We start from the raw sequence: 16,887 nt of genomic DNA, 5'->3' as shown, positions 1-16,887 counted from the left end.
TCATCAGAGCCCGCGGGCCAACGCGGATCCAGGCCCGACCGGCGGGACCGCCCCGGACTCCCCGCGGGCCTTCCTAGCCGCCATGGAGGACGGCGTCTATGGTAGGTCGGGGAGGGGCGGGGTCGGATGGGAACTGCTAGAGCGTTTTCTCCTGAACGTTCTGCCGCGAACGTTTCCTCCTGGCGCGCGCCGCCCAGAGGCTTTGGGTCCCGTCGTAGCCTCGTCGCGCCGCTTTTGTGGGGCGCTGGACGGGCTTCCGGCTGGACCCGAGAGCGGGGTGTTCCAGGCCATTGTTTGGGCTGAGCCTGTTTCCGGTGGCGGCGGGAGGGGCGGGATGGAGCGGTGGAGGCGCGGCCGGGGCGGAACCATTCCTGCTGGAGGGGCGGGCGAGCCCGGCGCTTGCCGGGGAGGGGCACTCGGGTTGCCAGGAGGGGAGAAATCTTGGGGGGCGGGGGCCGTCGTTGTCCCGCCCCACCTTCCCAACTCTTCTCGAGCTGTCATCAGCTCCCCTGGCTGTAGTGACTTTTCATGGACCCAGGAGTCCGGACACCCAAGTCCTCAGCTACCACCTCGCCAGGAATGGAGTCAGAAAACCAAGGCCTCAGTCCCCTTCCAAGTAATGGACCTAGAAATTCGGCTCCCAGCCCTTTCTTCCCTCAGACCTAAGAGCTCAGGCACCCATTCCCCTTCTCCCTCAGACTCAGGAATCCGGGCCCCAAGTCCACTCCTCCCCCAAGACTCGAGAGTTTGGAATCCAGGCCCCCAGCCCATTCTTCAGTCCAGACATAGGAAGCCCATTATGCGTCCTTTCCGAGCTCTCTCCGCCCCCAGACTGCAGGAATTCCGGCTCACGGCCCCCAGCACTGACTTGTAAACCTTGACCCTGACCCCTAGAACCCCCAGACCTGACTCCGGAGGAGCGGATGGAGCTGGAGAACATCCGGCGGCGGAAGCAGGAGCTGCTGGTGGAGATTCAGCGCCTGCGGGAGGAGCTCAGCGAAGCCATGAGCGAAGTGGAGGGGCTGGAGGCCAATGAGGGCAGGTGAGGGCTGGGGCGGACGACCTGGGGGGCGTGGGGTTGACCGAGGCCAGGGATGTCCAGGCGTTGACCTTCCGCCCCCTACCCTGCTCTCTGCTCCCGCAGTAAGACCTTGCAGCGGAACCGGAAGATGGCAATGGGCAGGAAGAAGTTCAACATGGACCCCAAGAAGGTGCTTGGGGCCACAGGACTGGGACCAGCTGGGCAGACGTCCAGGCAGGAACTTCTGGCACCTCCGGGTTCCAGAAGCATGATGGCTCTGGGTCTATTCTAGGTGGACAGACTTGGTCCTAATCCCTGGATTCAGAGACTGGCTGTCCATTTGTTCTCTGAACATTAGCAAGTGTTCCAGCCCTCGTGACTCTCTAGTTGCGTCCCCTGCCGGGAGGGTTGTCTTACACTGTCTACTTGTATGGGCGCACTTCTTCTAGTCCCAAGATGAGCTCGAGTCTTGTAGGGGCTGTGGACAAAGTGACATGCACAAACGAGGGTTGACTGGTGCCATGATGGAGGTATCAGGGTAGTGGACTTTGGGAGGAGGCAGGCTGGTAGAGTCAGGGAGGGCTTCCTTGAGGAGGAGACATTCAGGTCGGGTTTGAAGGATGAATAGGTGTTCACCAGCTTCAGGAAAGTCTTTTGTTCACTTACTTTTTTTTTTTTTTGACATTATCTTGCTCTTTCACCCAGGCTGGAGTGCAGTGATGCGATCTTGGCTCACTGCAACCTCTGCCTCCTGGGTTCAAGCAATCCTCCTGCCTCAGCCTTTCAAGTAGCTGGGCTTACAGGCTCCCGCCACCATGCCCAGCTAAGTTTTGTATTTTTAATAGAGACAGGGTTTCGTCATATTGGCCAGGCTGTTTTCAAACTCCTGAACTCGGGTGATCTGCCTGCCTCAGCCTCCCAAAGTGCTGGGATTAGAGGCGTGAGCCACCATGCCCAGCCTGTTCACATACTCATTTAACACCCATTTTCCGAAGCCTCTTGAGGGCCTGATCCTGTCTAGGATGATGCTAGAGACCGAAAGAAGAATCACATGCTGCCCAGCACTCCCCGAACACCAGTAGCACAATTCAGAGTGAGATATGGCAGTAACAGAGAGGTCTTCATAGCACAGAGACTCAGACAAGCCTCAGTCTAGCCTGGGCTCTGAGTTCACAGCCCTGGAGAGACTGCATCTGCTAACAGGTTGTCACGTTATTGTTTCCTGAAGCAACTGGAACCCTTTTCAGTCATTCAGCAAACGTTTATTGGCTGGTTCAGTGGCTTATGCCTGTAATTCCAGTGCTTCGAGATGCCAAGACGGGAGGATTGCTTGAAGCAGGAATTTGAGACCAGCCTGGGCAGCATAGTGATAACTCATCTCTAGAAAAGATATAAATAAATAAATAAATTATCCAGGTGTGTTGGTTCATGCCTATAGTTCTAGCTTCTCAGGAGGCTGAAGTGAGAGGATCCCTTGAGCCCAGCAGTTAGAAGCTGCAGTAAGCTGTGATCACGCCACTGCACTTCAGCCTGTGCAACAGAGCGAGACCAGGTCTCAAAAAAAAAAAAAAAAAAAGGCTGGACGCGGTGGCTCACGCCTGTAATCCCAGCACTTTGGGAGGCCAAGGCAGATGGATCACGAGGTCAAGAGATTGAGACCATCTTGACCAGCATGGTGAAACCTCATCTCTACTTAAAATACAAAAAAATTAGCCAGGTGTGGTGGTGCATGCCTGTAGTCCCAGCTACTCAGGAGGCTGAGACAGGAGAATTGCTTGAAACCGGAAAATGAAAGTTGCAGTGAGCTGCGAGGCGCCGTTGCACTCCAGCCTGGAGATAGGGTGAGACTGTCAAAAAAAAGAGAAAGAAAATGTATTGAGCACCTGTTCCTTGCCAGACCCTGTTGTTGATGCTGCAGTTAACCAGGCAAAGGCAGAAAGGGTGGGCCATGAGGTGCAAATGCTATGAGTCGGGAAGAATGCTGTTTAAGGACCTGTGAGAAGGCTGAAAATGAAGCTGGCCCTGGTCTGTTGAGGGTGGGGGTAGGTATGGATGCTGAGGTTCCCCGGGAGGTGAGGGGAGTGGCTTTCTGGCCCTCAGCACTGAGACCTTGTTGTCCCCACCACCAGGGCATCCAGTTTTTGGTGGAGAATGAACTTCTGCAGAACACACCCGAGGAGATTGCCCGCTTCCTGTACAAGGGCGAGGGGCTGAACAAGACCGCCATCGGGGACTACCTGGGGGAGAGGTATGGCCACCACTCAGCTTCCGTGGGGCCCCTCCCTCCCACCCGCCCCCTGTGCCCAGCTCCTGCCCTCACACTGGCAGCTCACAGGTGGGACATCAGAGAGGCTCTGGCAGATCATCCTTCAGACTGACAGAATGGACTGACACAGGGGTTAGGGGAGTCTGCAGCCAACTGAGAGCATCTGGGGATGCAAGGACCTTCTGGAATTCCCTGGGCGGGGGGGGTCTGGAGAGGCATTCATTTATATCTGAACAGTGGAGAACATCTCTCAAGTATCATGGGAGCGTGAGAACCATGGGTGGACCATGGCTGTACATGGGCACTGTGTGGTCAGCTGGGAGCTGTGGGGACTATTGGGCCCTTGTAGACGCCTAGGAGTTGTGGGGGTCATTTGGAAGCCTAGGGTGCATGGGACTGGACTAGAATCAGATGATTGGAGGCCATCTGTGGACATTTGGGAATCAGGGATTTATAGAGATCTGGGGTGTGTGGGAAGCATCTCTGGATGTCTGGGGGCTGTGGGGACTGTGTCTGGATATCTGGGGAGTGTGGGGATCATTTGAGAGAGGTGATGGTCAGTGGTATATGTGCTTGCCGCGTTTCTCCCAACTGTGCAAAGGTCCGGCCTAACCAGGGTTCCCAGGGCAGGTATTCCTCCCAAGAGTGTGTTCTGAGCATCCCCCACCCCAGGGCCAGGCCTGTGTGGGAGCTCAGTGGGGAGCTTCACCCTCTGTAGAGGTCAGCTGTGGTGCTGAAGAGGGGGCACAGCTTCCCCAGGGCCCTGCTTCCTGCCCACTCCTGCCCTGTCCTCTCCAAACTGCATGTGACTCTGTCCTGTCCTTCCAGGGAAGAGCTGAACCTGGCAGTACTCCATGCTTTTGTGGATCTGCATGAGTTCACTGACCTCAATCTGGTGCAGGCCCTCAGGTGAGTGAGGGGGAGGGGTTTGGAAGGGCAGGAATGTACCTGTCAGGGCTTTTCTAGTTACAAGCAACAAACCTTACTCAAGAAAAACACAGAAACAGGCCGGGCGCGGTGGCTCACACCTGTAATCCTGGCAGTTTGGGAGGCTGAGGTGAGTGGATCACTTGAGGTCAGGAGTTCAAGACCAGCCTGGCCATCATGGTGAAACCCTATCTTTAAAAAAAAAAAAAAAAAAAAAGGAAAAACACACAGAAACAAAAACTAGGGAACTGAGTGCATCCTGTACCATCAGAGTCCAGGGTTATGGCCTCCTTCAGGCATAGCTATATCCAGGAGCCAAAATAGTGGCAGAAAGTAACTTTCTCTGTCTCGTGTTCACCACTGTGTCAGCATTGCTCTCTGCAGACCCTCTTACCTGATAACAACCCCAGACCTGTCCAGCAAACTTAGCAGAAAGAGGCTATTTCTGTAGCAATCCACGACACTCCCATGGCCAGTGCCCATTGGTCAGATTGGATCATGTGACCATACCTGACCCAACTGCTGAGGCCGGAAGTTTGGGATTCCTCATGGACCAGTTCCTCACACAGGGGCCGAGAGTGGGGATGGGCTTCTGCCAGCCCTGGCACTCACTCCTGGCCCCTCCCCAACCCAGGCAGTTTCTATGGAGCTTTCGCCTCCCCGGAGAGGCCCAGAAAATTGACCGGATGATGGAGGCCTTTGCTCAGCGATACTGCCTGTGCAACCCTGGGGTTTTCCAGTCCACAGGTGTGGCCCCGACTCCTGGGTCCTGGGAAAGAGGAGACGGGGCCAGGCTCCTAGGTCTGAGGGAGGGAGGGGGCTGGGAGACGGGAATCCTGGGTCCTGGGGAGGGGGGCGCTGGGGGCTGACATGCCTGGGTTGTCACCACCTGCCCTGTCCTATGCAGACACGTGCTATGTGCTGTCCTTTGCTGTCATCATGCTCAACACCAGCCTCCACAACCCCAATGTCCGCGACAAGCCGGGCCTGGAGCGCTTTGTGGCCATGAACCGGGGCATCAACGAGGGCGGGGACCTGCCTGAGGAGCTGCTCAGGGTCAGTCCCTATTCCCTGCCCCTCAGTCCTGTCCCTCTTCCTGCCACAGACACCCCTGCCCCACCTGTGGTCTCCTAGTGCCTGAGCTGTCTGCCCAGGGTCACTGGTGTCTGCCCTCACCCCCCCAGATGGCGTGATCATGCCAGCTTGTGCGTGATCTTTCCCCTCTCTCTGTCTCTCTCTGTCTGTCTGTCTGTCTCTCTCTCTCTCTCTCTCTCCCCCCCCTCTCCTCTCTCTCCTCTCTCTCTCTCTCTCTCTCTCTCTCTCTCTCTCTCTCTCTCTCTCTCTCTCTCTCTCGTTGTTTCTTTTCTTGACTGTCTCAGGCACTGGCCCTGACTTTACTGGCCTGTCTTTGTCTGGCTATCGCACCTCCCGGCTCTCAGTTGGCCTCATTCCCCATCTGTCTGTTTCTCTGAAGATGCAGCTGACTTCTCCACCTGTCACCTGGGCATCTCTTCTTTCCTCTCCCACCTTGGCCTCCTTCCACCTCTCTGCCTTCTACTAGCCCCCTCCCCAGCCTGCCCCTCTCTCTTCCCCACCATGAGTCATCCCACCCCGGGTCTTGCTGGTCCCCCGACCCTGAGTAACCTTGGGGGGGTCCTGGGGGCCTGGAGTGGCTGATACAGCCTTTGCTCCTCAGAACCTCTACGACAGCATCCGAAATGAGCCCTTCAAGATTCCTGAGGATGACGGGAACGACCTGACCCACACCTTCTTCAACCCAGACCGGGAGGGCTGGCTCCTGAAGCTGGGTACGTGCCCTCCCGACCCTGCTGGTCCCTCCTCGGGGGAAGTTAGTGGGCCTGGGCCTGGACTCAGCTTCCACACAAACCTGCTGGGGCAAATGATTCGATCTCTCTGAATCTCAGTTTTCCACACCCAAAAAATGGGGCTGAAAATAAAATCATTTCTGTGCGCTGGGCCTGGCCTGTAGTAAGTACTTCCCAGCCCCTTCCCTTTACCCACAGATGTTCATGGAGCCCTTTTGTGCCAGGCCCTGAGCTGAGCTGAGGAGGCAGTGAGAGGCAGGTGATGCTGTCCTTTTGTGGGGGAGAGTTCACTCTGGCTTCTCTCCACTGCGTTAACACAGCCTGAGTGAGACCCGCCTCTGGAACCTGTTATTCCCCTTGGCAATAGTTGAAGAATTCCCAGGATCCCAGGCAGGACTGACCCTGCACTCCAAGGCATCAGGCCCAGAGCCCTGGCTGTCCCAGGCACCATCCTTCCCGAAATGCCACCCACAGGCAGAAAAGAACCCAACAAGCGAGGAAATCTATCCCAGATTCTGGCTCCTGGCTGCGGAGGGAATAACCAGGGCTGGTGCAGATGAGTCAGGAGGCCCAGCAGTGATGGAGAGGGGAGTCTTCGTCATAACATGTGGCACTGGTGCATTCACGGTCGGTTAGCCTGGATCAGACAGGATGGTAGCGTAGTGAGGAGCTAGCACGAGGATTGGAGTTGTTCTGAGCCCTGGCTGCACGCGAGATTTGTCTGGGCACTTGGAAAACTCCAGTGGCCAGGCCACAGACTTCTGAAGTCAGGCTCTCAGAGGCAGGAGGGCCATCAGTTATGGTTAAAGCTCCCCAGGAGCTCCCAATGTATAGGCGAGGTTGAGAGCCACTGGCCTGGATCGGTGCCTGGTAACAGCAGGTGCCACCTGCGTGTTAGATGTGGCTTATAACAGAGAAGTGGGCACAGCTGCTCCAGAGAGACGGATCTGAGAAGTTACAGTCCAGTGCAACAATGGAGGCTTCCTGGGACAGCAGGAGAATCCAGAGGAAGCTTCCAGCTCAGGGAAGGGGTCAAGGCCAGGCTTCTCGGATGGAGGACTGGACAGGGCAGCTTTGGCCTCTGCCTCTTGGGGGCCTCCCCATGTGGAACTGTGCTTTTTTTTTTTTTAGACAGAGTCTTGCTCTGTCGCCCAGGCTGGAGTGCAGTGACTCGATCTCGGCTCACTGCAACCTCTCCCTCCCAGGTTCAAGTGATTCTCCTGCCTCGGCCTCCTGACTAGCTGGGATTACAGGCATGTGCTACCATGCTGGCCTAATTTTTGTATTTTTTTTAGTAAAAACGGGGTTTTACCATGTTTGTCACACTGGTCTCTAACTCCTGACCTCGTGATCTGCCCACCTTGGCCTCCCAAAGTGTCAGTATTACAGGTGTGAGCCACTGCACCTGGCCTGAACTGTGCTCTTAAACCAGGGCGTCACCACCTCAGCAGATGCCAGGGTTTCCTGGTAAATGTAAAATATGCAAGTCAGGCTGGGCGCAGTGGCCCACTCCTGTAATTTCAGCACTTTGGGAGGCCAAGACAGGAGGATTGCTAGAGGCCAGGACTTTGAGACCAACCTGGGCAATATAATGAGACCCCCATCTCTACAAAAAAATTAAAAAATTAGCTGGGCCTGGTGGTGCAGGAGGATTGTTTGAGCCCGGGTCAAGGCTGCAGTGAGTCGTGATTGTGCCGCTACACCGCAGCCCGGGCGGCAGAAGACCCTGTCTCTCTCAAATAAAAATAAAACGTGCAAATCACTGTTCAGCCAACCCCAGTCCCCATCCCTGTATTGGATCCAAGGGAGGCAGACCGTGCTGGGGGAAATTGAGAGTCCTTGAGGTTCCCTGGCAGTGAGCAGGCTAGAAAGAGAAGCAGGAAGGCGCTAGCCTCACAAGGAACTGCTTCCCTCAAAACTGCTCCTGTGCTGGTCGCGGCGGCTCACGCCTCTAATCCCAGTACTTTGGGAGGCCAAGGCAGGCGGATCAGGAGGTCAAGAGATCGAGACCATCCTGGGCAACATCGTGAAACTCTTGTCTCTACAAAAATACAAAAATTAGCCGGGCGTGGTGGCGCGCGCCTGTAGTCCCAGCTACTTGGGAGGCTGAGGCAGGAGAATTGCTTGAACCCAGGAGGTAGGTGGAGGTTGCAGTGATCCAAGTTCATGCCGTTGCATTCCAGCCTGGACAACAAGAGTGAAACTCCGTCTCAAAAAAAAAAAAACGCTCCTGTCAGCTGCAACCTTTCCCATTTCCCAGATGAGTAAATTGAGGCTCACTCCTCATTTTGACTCTGGGCCCCATCTAAGGCTGCCCAGCCCCAGGGGCATCTCTGGCCAGAGGGCCTCTGTTCCCATTACGCCAGTTAGAGAGGGCGTCCCTTCCTTAAAGGGGCAGTGCAGGAGTGGAGATGGGCGACCGCAGTTCCTACTTCATGGCTAATAAAAGCCATTACGACTTTCACTGTTTAACCCTGGGCCCATGAAGAAGCCAGGAGCGGGTCCTTTTGCCACAGGAAGGTATGGGCCCAAGTGAGTCTCCAGGCTGGAGTCCAGAGAGGCCAAGAGAGTATCCTGAGGTCACACAGCCAGTTTGTGCAGGAGCTGAGATGGGCCCCCACATCCACCTCAGACCAAAGACTGGGGTTTTTGCCTCCTCCCACCTACAGGGGAGAGGCACTTTCACCATGTTAAGGGAGGACCCTCCTGGCCTGGGACAGACCTTAGGGGGTGGGCTGGGGCCCTCTGCCCATGCAAGGGGTTTTCCAGGCCTCCACCTGGTGCTCAGGGCCCTTGGCCTCTCCGGGAGGGAGGGGCCCCGGCCATCCGCCCCTCATGTGGATGTAACTGGTTTTCTTCCCTCTCTCTCCCTCCCCTCCCTCTGCCTGTTTCTCTGTCTCCGTGTTTGCCTCTCTGCCCCACCCCCTGCACATCCCGCCCCGCACCCACCCTATTTCTGTCGCCTGCGGCTCTTGGGGTGCTCCGCTCTCCCGCCTTCCCTTCTCCTGCACCTGGTCCTGCCTGCTTTCTCGCTGTCTGCCCCAGGAGGTAGGTACACGATCTGTCCTTGTCCCCCGTCACTAGAGAGGGGAGGGGGCTGCCTTGGCCTCCGGCCCACAGCAGGAGGGGGCTGACAAACAGAAAAGTGGAGCCCCAAGCTGGGGGTGGACGATTCCTGGAGCCCCAACACGCCTGTCCCTGCTTGTCTGTCTCCCCCGACGCAGCGGCTTTGTCCTAGGCCCCAGGAGCCCCGCCTCTCCCGCTCTTGCTTTGCTTCTTACGCCCCTCCCACCTCCCAGAGGCCCTGTCCCCCTCCGTTGAGCCCAGGCCCCCTCCCACCCCTTCCCTTTCAGGGGGCCGGGTGAAGACGTGGAAGCGGCGCTGGTTTATCCTCACAGACAACTGCCTCTACTACTTTGAGTACACGACGGTGAGGGTGACCCGGGCTGGGCTTTGGGGTCCTGGGAGGAGGGGCTGGGAGCCTGGCCTTGTGGGGCTGAGAGAGGCAGAGTGGAGTGAGGATTTGGAAGTCTGAGTTCTATCCAACTTGCTTCTTCAGGACAAGGAGCCCCGAGGAATCATCCCCCTGGAGAACCTGAGCATCCGAGAGGTGGATGACCCCCGGAAACCGGTGAGACCCTCTCTGTTCACCTTCCTGCGAGGGCAGGCCACCTCTGCCCAGGGCTGGCTCTCACCTTCGCCCTTCCCCTCTCATCCCCAGAACTGCTTTGAGCTTTACATCCCCAACAACAAGGGGCAGCTGATCAAAGCCTGCAAAACCGAGGCGGATGGCCGGGTGGTGGAGGGAAACCACATGGTATACCGGATCTCAGCCCCCACGCAGGAGGAGAAGGATGAGTGGATCAAGTCCATTGAGTGAGCCTGGACCCCTGGGTGTGAGGGAGGAGGGGCTGGGGGCCTGGACCCCTGGTCTGAGGGAGGCGGGGCTGGGAGCCTGGACCCCTGGGTTTGAGGGAGGAGGGGCTGGGAGCCTGGACTCCTTGGCCCTCATCCTGGGATCCCTTCCCTTCTGCAGGGCAGCTGTGAGTGTGGACCCCTTCTATGAGATGCTGGCAGCGAGAAAGAAGCGGATTTCAGTCAAGAAGAAGCAGGAGCAGCCCTGACCCCCGCCCCCAACTCCATTATTTATTACGGAGCTGCCCCGCCTGGGTGGCCGGACCCCTGGGCCTTGGGGCTATGGATCCTGGTTCCCTGTTTGGAAAATTCACCACCTCTAGCTCCTCTCTGTTCTTTGTAATTAACACACTGTTGGTAATCTTATTAATTATTTAACCACTCAGCCTGCTGATCCCCTCATTTCTTGGGGATGACAGAACTGAGGTTCTTGGTGGAGGCAGCCTGTTCCCCCTAGACAGCAGCCTGGACCCGCCTGTCTCTGTGGGCGCTTGCTTGGTGCGGCCCCCAGGGCCTGTCCCGGGTGGGTCTGTTCTGTTTCATCCTGAGCCCAGCAGGAGTGGAGTAAAGGGAGAAGGTTAATACGGTGGGAGTCTGGGGTTGGAATTGGTCAGGGATGGAATTCTTAGCAGGGTGGATGCAGAGGTTCTGGGTCAAGGTCTAGCATTCATTCTAGAAGTTTCTTGACAGCCCTCAGCCAGTTAGCTGTCAGCTAGTTCCCGTCTTTGCTTTCACTGGGCTTGAGGTCTTTGAGGGGCAGGAGATAAAGCTGATGAGGTTGTGAGCTGGGCCTGGGCTTTGAGGACAACCTGGAGCGGGAAGAACTATAAATGCGACCACCTCAGGGAGGGTCAGGGGAGGATGAGTTGGGAGGAGGTGGGTCATGTGCTGGGCACAGCTAGTTCAAGGGCCTTGCTGATGGGTTGTCCCGAAGTGGACTGGGCAGCCTTGGATGGGGCCAAGAGGGCAAGGCTTCTCTGTCCCCGAAGGATCAGCCTCCTCTGGAGGACAATTTGTGTCAAGGATAGGGCTGAGGACCTGTGTTCTGAACGTCTTTCCTGGGATTCCTGACAGCCAAAGAAATGTGAGGACTGCCTCTTTGAAGGTGAAGTCTTGACTTGTGGGGTACCCCTGAATCCTGGGCTAAGGCCAGTGCCCTTTTGCCCTCTAGTTGGGGAATATGTGGTGTCCCCAAAGAACAAGGGCTCGTGGATCCCGAGAAGAGTGCGATTGGGAGGCCCCATGTCACTCTCTCACGCCGGCCTTTAAAGACAAAGAGCTCCTTAAATTAAAAACAAAAACCAAAAAACTACAACTCCCGGCAGGGTCCGGGACCAGCGCGCGGGTGGGAGAGTCGCCTGTAGCCCCGGGGCGTGCCGGGAGTTGTAGTCCCACCCGCTGTGTTCGCTGTTGAGCTCTCCGAAGGGGTGCGGCGCTTTGGAATGTCGGGCCTGGATCCCGGTCCCGTCTTTGGCCACAGGCACCCGCCAGCGTGAAGGGCCTCGCAACGCAGGGACCCTGCGCCCCTCCGCGGGAGGGTGATCTGCAGTTCCTGGTAGGCTGTGCGGCTCCCTCGCCACGGGAGAGCCAAACCCGAGGTTTCCCGGGTGTCGCAGTCTCCCGAGACTCCGTAGCGGCGTTTGCCTTCTTTATCTTAGTCGGGTCCCGTACTTTCGTGAAGGGTGCGGAAGAGGCTTTGACCGTGGCGGCCCCGGGGGCTGGTGGGAAATGGAGTTCCCAGATGAGAAAATAGAATTCGCGACTTCTCTTTCCCACAGGTGCCAGGGAAATGGAGTCATCGACCCAAGAAGGTCGTGGGAGATGAGGTCCTGGGGTAAACAGCAGGTCCCGCCACTGTGTCACCCTTTCCTGTCGCCTCCTCGGATAAACGGCGTGCAGGGCGGCCGGTGCCGTGGCAGGAAGAGGCGCGGAGCCTGCTCGTGGCGAGGAGGGGAGTGCGGTGGGATGGGAGGGCAGAGGCAAGCGGCCGATCGCGTGGGGCCTGGCGCCCCGCGAGGGCCTCTAGTTGAATTCATAGCAGGATGGAAGCCGTGCAAGGCCAGGAAGCAGGGGCCTGACGTAATTGGATTGGGGATGCAGGATAGCGGGACTGTGGAGGTGGAGAACGGTGGACCACTCCAGGAACCTTCAAAGAGGAGCCAGCAGGACTTGCTGAGAGCTGGGGCAGCTGGTGAATGACAGTCCCATGACTGAGGTGGTCGAAAGGGGATCTTTTAGGGGAAATCAGTCATTCTGTTTTGACCAAATTAAGCTGGAGATGCCTGGAAAACATTGCAGCCAGGCTGCAGTCACTTCACATTGACCTCCAGTATTGCCCACAATCCTTCTTCCCCCAGGGACTGAGAATTCTGGTTTTCGGGCCCCTCCTCACCCAGGACACCCAAGCTCCCAGACCGCTTCTTTTTTTTTTTTTTTTTTTTTTTTTTGAGATGGAATCTTGCTCACTCCGTCCCCCAGGCTGAAGTGCAGTGGCAGGATCTCGGCTCACTGCAACCTCTGCCTCCCAGGTTCAAGCAATTCTTTTGCCTCAGCCTCCTGAGTAGCTGGGGTTACAGGCGCCTGCCACCATGCCCAGCTAATTTTTGTATTTTTAGTAGAGACAGGGTTTCACCATGTTAGCCAGGCTGGTCTTGAACTCCTGACCTCAGGCCTCCGCCTCTCGAAGTGCATGAGCCCCCACTCCCGGCCTCAGCCTAGTTCTTCCAGGCGGCTATGGGTTGGATATCGTTTGTTCTCACCAAAACTCATGTTGAGATTCAGGCTTCAGTGTGGCAGGTGTTGGGATGTGGGGTCTAATAGGAGCTGTGTGGTCTGGAGATGGATTCCTCATGGCGAGACTAATGCCTGCCTTTGCGGGGTGAGTTCTCACCCCTGGGAATCTGGGAATTTGGTTTTCTCTCCCTTGCTTCCTCCAGCGCCAAGTGGTCTCTGTGCACATAGCCGCTTCCCTTCACTCCCCCAGCAGCAGAAGCAGCCTCAATGGGCCGGGCGCGGTGGCTCACGCCTGTAATCCCAGCACTTTGGGAGGCCCAGGTGGCTGGATCATGAGGTCAGGAGATTGAGACCATCCTGGCCAACATGGTGAAACTCCATGTCTAATAAAAGTGAAAAAAAAAAAAAAAATTTTCAGGCCGGGCGCGGTGGCTCACGCCTGTAATCCCAGCACTTTGGGAGGCTGAGGCGGGTGGATCACGAGGTCAAGAGATCGAGACCATCCTGGTCAACATGGTGAAACCCCATCTCTACTAAAAATACAAAAAATTAGCTGGGCATGGTGGCGCGTGCCTGTAATCCCAGCTACTCAGGAGGCTGGGGCAGGAGAATTGCCTGAACCCAGGAGGCGAAGGTTGCGGTGAGCTGAGATCGCGCCATTGTACTCCAGCCTGGGTAACGAGAGCGAAACTAAGTCTCAAAAAAAAAAAAAATAGCCAGGTGTGGTGGTAGGCACCTGTAATTCTAGCTACTGAGGAGTCTGAGGCAGGAGAATCGCTTGAACCCAGGAGGCAGAGGTTGCAGTGAGCCGAGATTGTGCCATTGCACTCCAGCCTGGGCAACAATGCGAGACTTGGTCTTAGAAAAACAAACAAACAAAAAAACAACAGAGCCTCAGGGATGAGGGAGGTCCTCACTGAGTGCACCTGCCCCATCTTGAACCTTCCAGCCATCAGAATCTGAGCCAAATTAACCTCTTCCTTTATAAAGACCCAGCCTCGGGTCTTCTGTGAGAGCAATAAAAATGGACTCAGCACGAGTCAAATTGTGTCCCTAACACAGAAAAAAAACAAACAAAAACTTAGTATTACAATTCTAACCCCCAGCATGTCAGAATGTGATCTTATTAGGAAATAAGGTCACTGCAGATGTAATTAGTTCAGATGACGTCATTCATGTGGGCCCTAATCCAATAGGATGCATGTCCTTATAAAAGTTTGGACAGACACGGACACGCAGAAGGAACGCCATGTGGAGGTGAAGGTAGAGGTGGGGGTGATGCCGTTACAAGCCGAGGAAAACCACAGCTGCCAGCACACCCCCAGAAGCCAGGGAGAGGCCGGGACTCATCCTCCCTCACGGCCTCAGGAGCAGCCAGCCCTGCCCACACCATCTCAGACTTCTGACCTCCAGAACTGGGAGACCATCAGTTTCTGTGATTTAAGCCACCCATTTTGAGGTACTTCGTCATATCAGCCTATGCAGTTATATCACTTTGTTATAACTAACAAACCATGCCTCCCTCAGGCCCAGGAGTTGGGGACCCCAGCCCCTCCTCCCTCAGACTCAGAAATCCAGTCCCCAGCTCCTCCTCCCTCAGACCCAGGAGTCCAGGCCCCCAGCACCTCCTCCCTCAGACCCAGAAGTCCAGGTTCCAGCCTCTCCTCCCTCACACCCAGGGGTCCTACCCCCAGCCCCTCCCTCACACTCAGGAGTCCAGGTCCCCGGTCCCTCCTCCCTCAGACCCAGAAGTCCAGGTCCCAGCCCCTCCTCCCTCAGACCCAGGAGTCCAGGCCCCCAGCTCCTCCTCCCTCAGACCCAGAAGTCCAGGTTCCAGCCTCTCCTCCCTCACACCCAGGGGTCCTACCCCCAGCCCCTCCCTCACACTCAGGAGTCCAGGTCCCCGGTCCCTCCTCCCTCAGACCCAGAAGTCCAGGCCCCAGCCCCTCCTCCCTCAGACCCAGGGGTCCTACCCCCAGCTCCTCCTCCCTCAGACCCAGGGGTCCAGACCCCAGCCCCTCCTCCCTCAGACCCAAGAGTCCAGATTCCCAGCCCTCCTCCCTCAGACCCAGGAATCTAGGCCTCTAGTCCCTCCTCCCTCAGACCCAGGAGTCCAGGCCCCCAGCCCCTCCTCCCTCAGCCCCACAAAGTCCAGCTCTCACCTTCTTCCTGGCGTGGTTCATGCGGCACCCACCCTGTGGCAGGTGTCTCAAAAATCACATCAGGCGCCACTGAGTCTCCCAGCAGGGGCGGTATTGAGAAGAAGCTAAAACCTTATCCTCTCACTGTCCCTTTCCCCAACCCCACAGGACCTACACGTGACTCTAATGCCACCAGCACCTTAACTCCTGGGCCAGAGTCTACACTACAGCCTCCGTAACAGAGGGAAGGGGCTGGGTTCCCACCCCTTGCTCCTTCCCTCTTCCCACACCCAAACCACATCCCTCAAATACACCAGTGATCCTGGTATCCAGGTGGTGGGGGACAGGTTCAGGCCAAGAGATCAGAGCCGCAAAGACAGACCCAGTCAGAGGGAAAAAGAGGCAGAAACAGAATCCTGGAGAAACCGAGAACGAGAAATAGAGACAGCCAGGCGTGGTGGCTCATGTCTGTAATTGCAGCACTTTGGGAGGCCGAGTCGGGTGGATCACCTGAGGTCGTGAGATCGAGACCAGCGTGGCCAACATGGTGAAACCCCATCTCTACTAAAAATACAAAAATTAGCCGGGCGCAATGGCAGGCACCTGTGATTCCAGCTACTTGGGAGGTTGAGGCAGGAGAATCGCTTGAACCCAGGAGGAATGAAGTGAGCCGAGATCGCACCACTGCGCTCCGGCCTGGACAGCAGAGCGAGACTCTGTCTCAGAACAAAAAGAGACAAAAGCACAAGGCAGAAGGACATAATAGAGACAAGAGGAGGTGACAGGGAGACACAGACAAAAACTGTGGAGGCAGGGAGGAACTCAAGACAGAGACATGAAAATAGAATTAGACAGGGAGGAGGAGGCTGAGAGAAGAGATTCAGATGGAGAGACGGGAAAACTCCAGATCAGATGGAGACCAAAACTGGGGCAGGGTGATACAGGGAGCCAGAAGGATGGAAACGAGGGTGGGGCGCACAGAGAGGTGCAGTGAGGGTACAGGCAAGAGATGAGGATGTCAGTGAGGTGGGCGGTCACATGGAAAAATAGGTAAACTGAGGCAGCACCATGGTGGGCGGGGAGGTGTAGACCCTGACCTTCACGGGACAGGCAGTGCCGACCTGTGTGTGGGCCGTGGTCATGATCCGGTGTGGGCATGAGCAGGTCATTTCTGAGCCCCCGCCCCGCTAGCCCCGGCCCTGGGATAATGTCTGGCCAGCACCGAGGGCCACCTTGCAGCAACATGGCTCTGACCACAGCCTGCACCTTCCCCAACCCCTGTGGGTCCTTACGACCTCTTTTTTTCCTTTGAGACAGAGTCTCGCTCTGTCGCCCACGCTGGAGTGCAGTGGCGCGATCTTGGCTCACTGCCATCTCCGCCTCCCGGGTTCAAGCGATTCTCCTGCTTCAGCCTTGTGGCCTTGTGAGCCTGCAGTGCTGCTGCAGCGGCCCAGGCTGGGCGGGGCACAGCCGGCGCAGAGCGGGGATCCGGAGTAGCAGAGAAGCTGGGGCCTCGCCCTGCGCAGTTTCCGCCTTTGAGCAGAGATGTCCCATCTGCCACGCGGGCCCTGGGAGGATGGGAACTTCTCAGCGTCGCACTCGCTCCCTGCAGCGCCCCCTCCTCACCTCGGGAAACACGCACAGGCCCCGTGTTCCTCCAAAAAGTTGTTTTTTTGTCTTTTTTAAATAATGTGAAAATGCCACGCGAAGGTTTGAACCAGAGGCCCCTCCAGGGGCCGGGCTGGGGAGGGAAAGGGGAGACGCAAGATGGGGGGTCCGGGTCCCCGAAGCCTGTGGCCCATGTTTGGGGCCAGGAGTGGGTGAGGAGGGACCTCCGCTGTCAAGGGGCTCCAGGCCCAAAAGAGTTCAGTTCAGTTCCAAGAAAGGCTGCTCTCTAGGGAGGGGTGGGGGGATTCCTGCCTCATTTGGCACCGAGGGGGTCAGGGGGGTCAGGGGAGCGGTCTGGGGGGCTGGGGGGCGGGGGGCCGGGGCCTCCCGTTTGGCACATGGTGGGGGAGGGGGAGGGGGAGGGCCCGGCCTCAGGGGCCTCCCCGGAGG

General features: G+C 57.0%; 1 protein-coding gene across 3 annotated transcripts; it reads left to right on the top strand.

The window, feature by feature from the left end:
- The first annotated feature begins 56 nt into the window (after positions 1-56).
- Positions 57-10,340, top strand: CYTH2 (cytohesin 2). 3 transcript variants are annotated; one of them, XM_012446662.3, is made up of 12 exons: positions 57-101; positions 895-1,042; positions 1,145-1,211; positions 3,151-3,269; positions 4,116-4,196; positions 4,849-4,961; positions 5,122-5,270; positions 5,911-6,022; positions 9,394-9,470; positions 9,600-9,671; positions 9,762-9,916; positions 10,077-10,340. In XM_012446662.3, exons 1-12 carry the CDS (start codon positions 83-85, stop codon positions 10,162-10,164), a joined length of 1,200 nt encoding a protein of 399 aa, XP_012302085.3. In that variant the 5' UTR covers positions 57-82; the 3' UTR covers positions 10,165-10,340. The 3 variants fall into 3 exon arrangements, with proteins under 3 accessions (XP_012302085.3, XP_012302084.3, XP_012302087.3); XM_012446661.3 differs by lacking the exon at positions 57-101 and adding an exon at positions 514-616; XM_012446664.3 differs by lacking the exons at positions 57-101; positions 895-1,042; positions 1,145-1,211 and having other exon boundaries at positions 1,236-3,269; positions 5,911-6,023; positions 9,392-9,470.
- Positions 10,341-16,887: the final 6,547 nt, after the last annotated feature.

Source organism: Aotus nancymaae, unplaced genomic scaffold (assembly GCF_030222135.1).
Source record: "Aotus nancymaae isolate 86718 unplaced genomic scaffold, 86718_ANA_hifiasm-v0.15.2.pri h1tg000028l, whole genome shotgun sequence".
Taxonomy (NCBI): Eukaryota; Metazoa; Chordata; class Mammalia; order Primates; family Aotidae; genus Aotus; species Aotus nancymaae.
This window is presented reverse-complemented; position numbering and strand designations above follow the sequence as displayed.

What these genes read in the sequence shown, in the direction of transcription:
- CYTH2 (XM_012446661.3), top strand. Translation starts at nt 529, where the DNA reads ATGGACCCAGGAGTCCGGACACCCAAGTCCTCAGCTACCACCTCGCCA. An exon ending in TCAACATGGACCCCAAGAAG is followed by an intron (nt 1,212 to 3,150) that starts GTGCTTGGGGCC and finishes CCCCACCACCAG; the next exon opens with GGCATCCAGTTTTTGGTGGA. An exon ending in TGCCTGAGGAGCTGCTCAGG is followed by an intron (nt 5,271 to 5,910) that starts GTCAGTCCCTAT and finishes TTTGCTCCTCAG; the next exon opens with AACCTCTACGACAGCATCCG.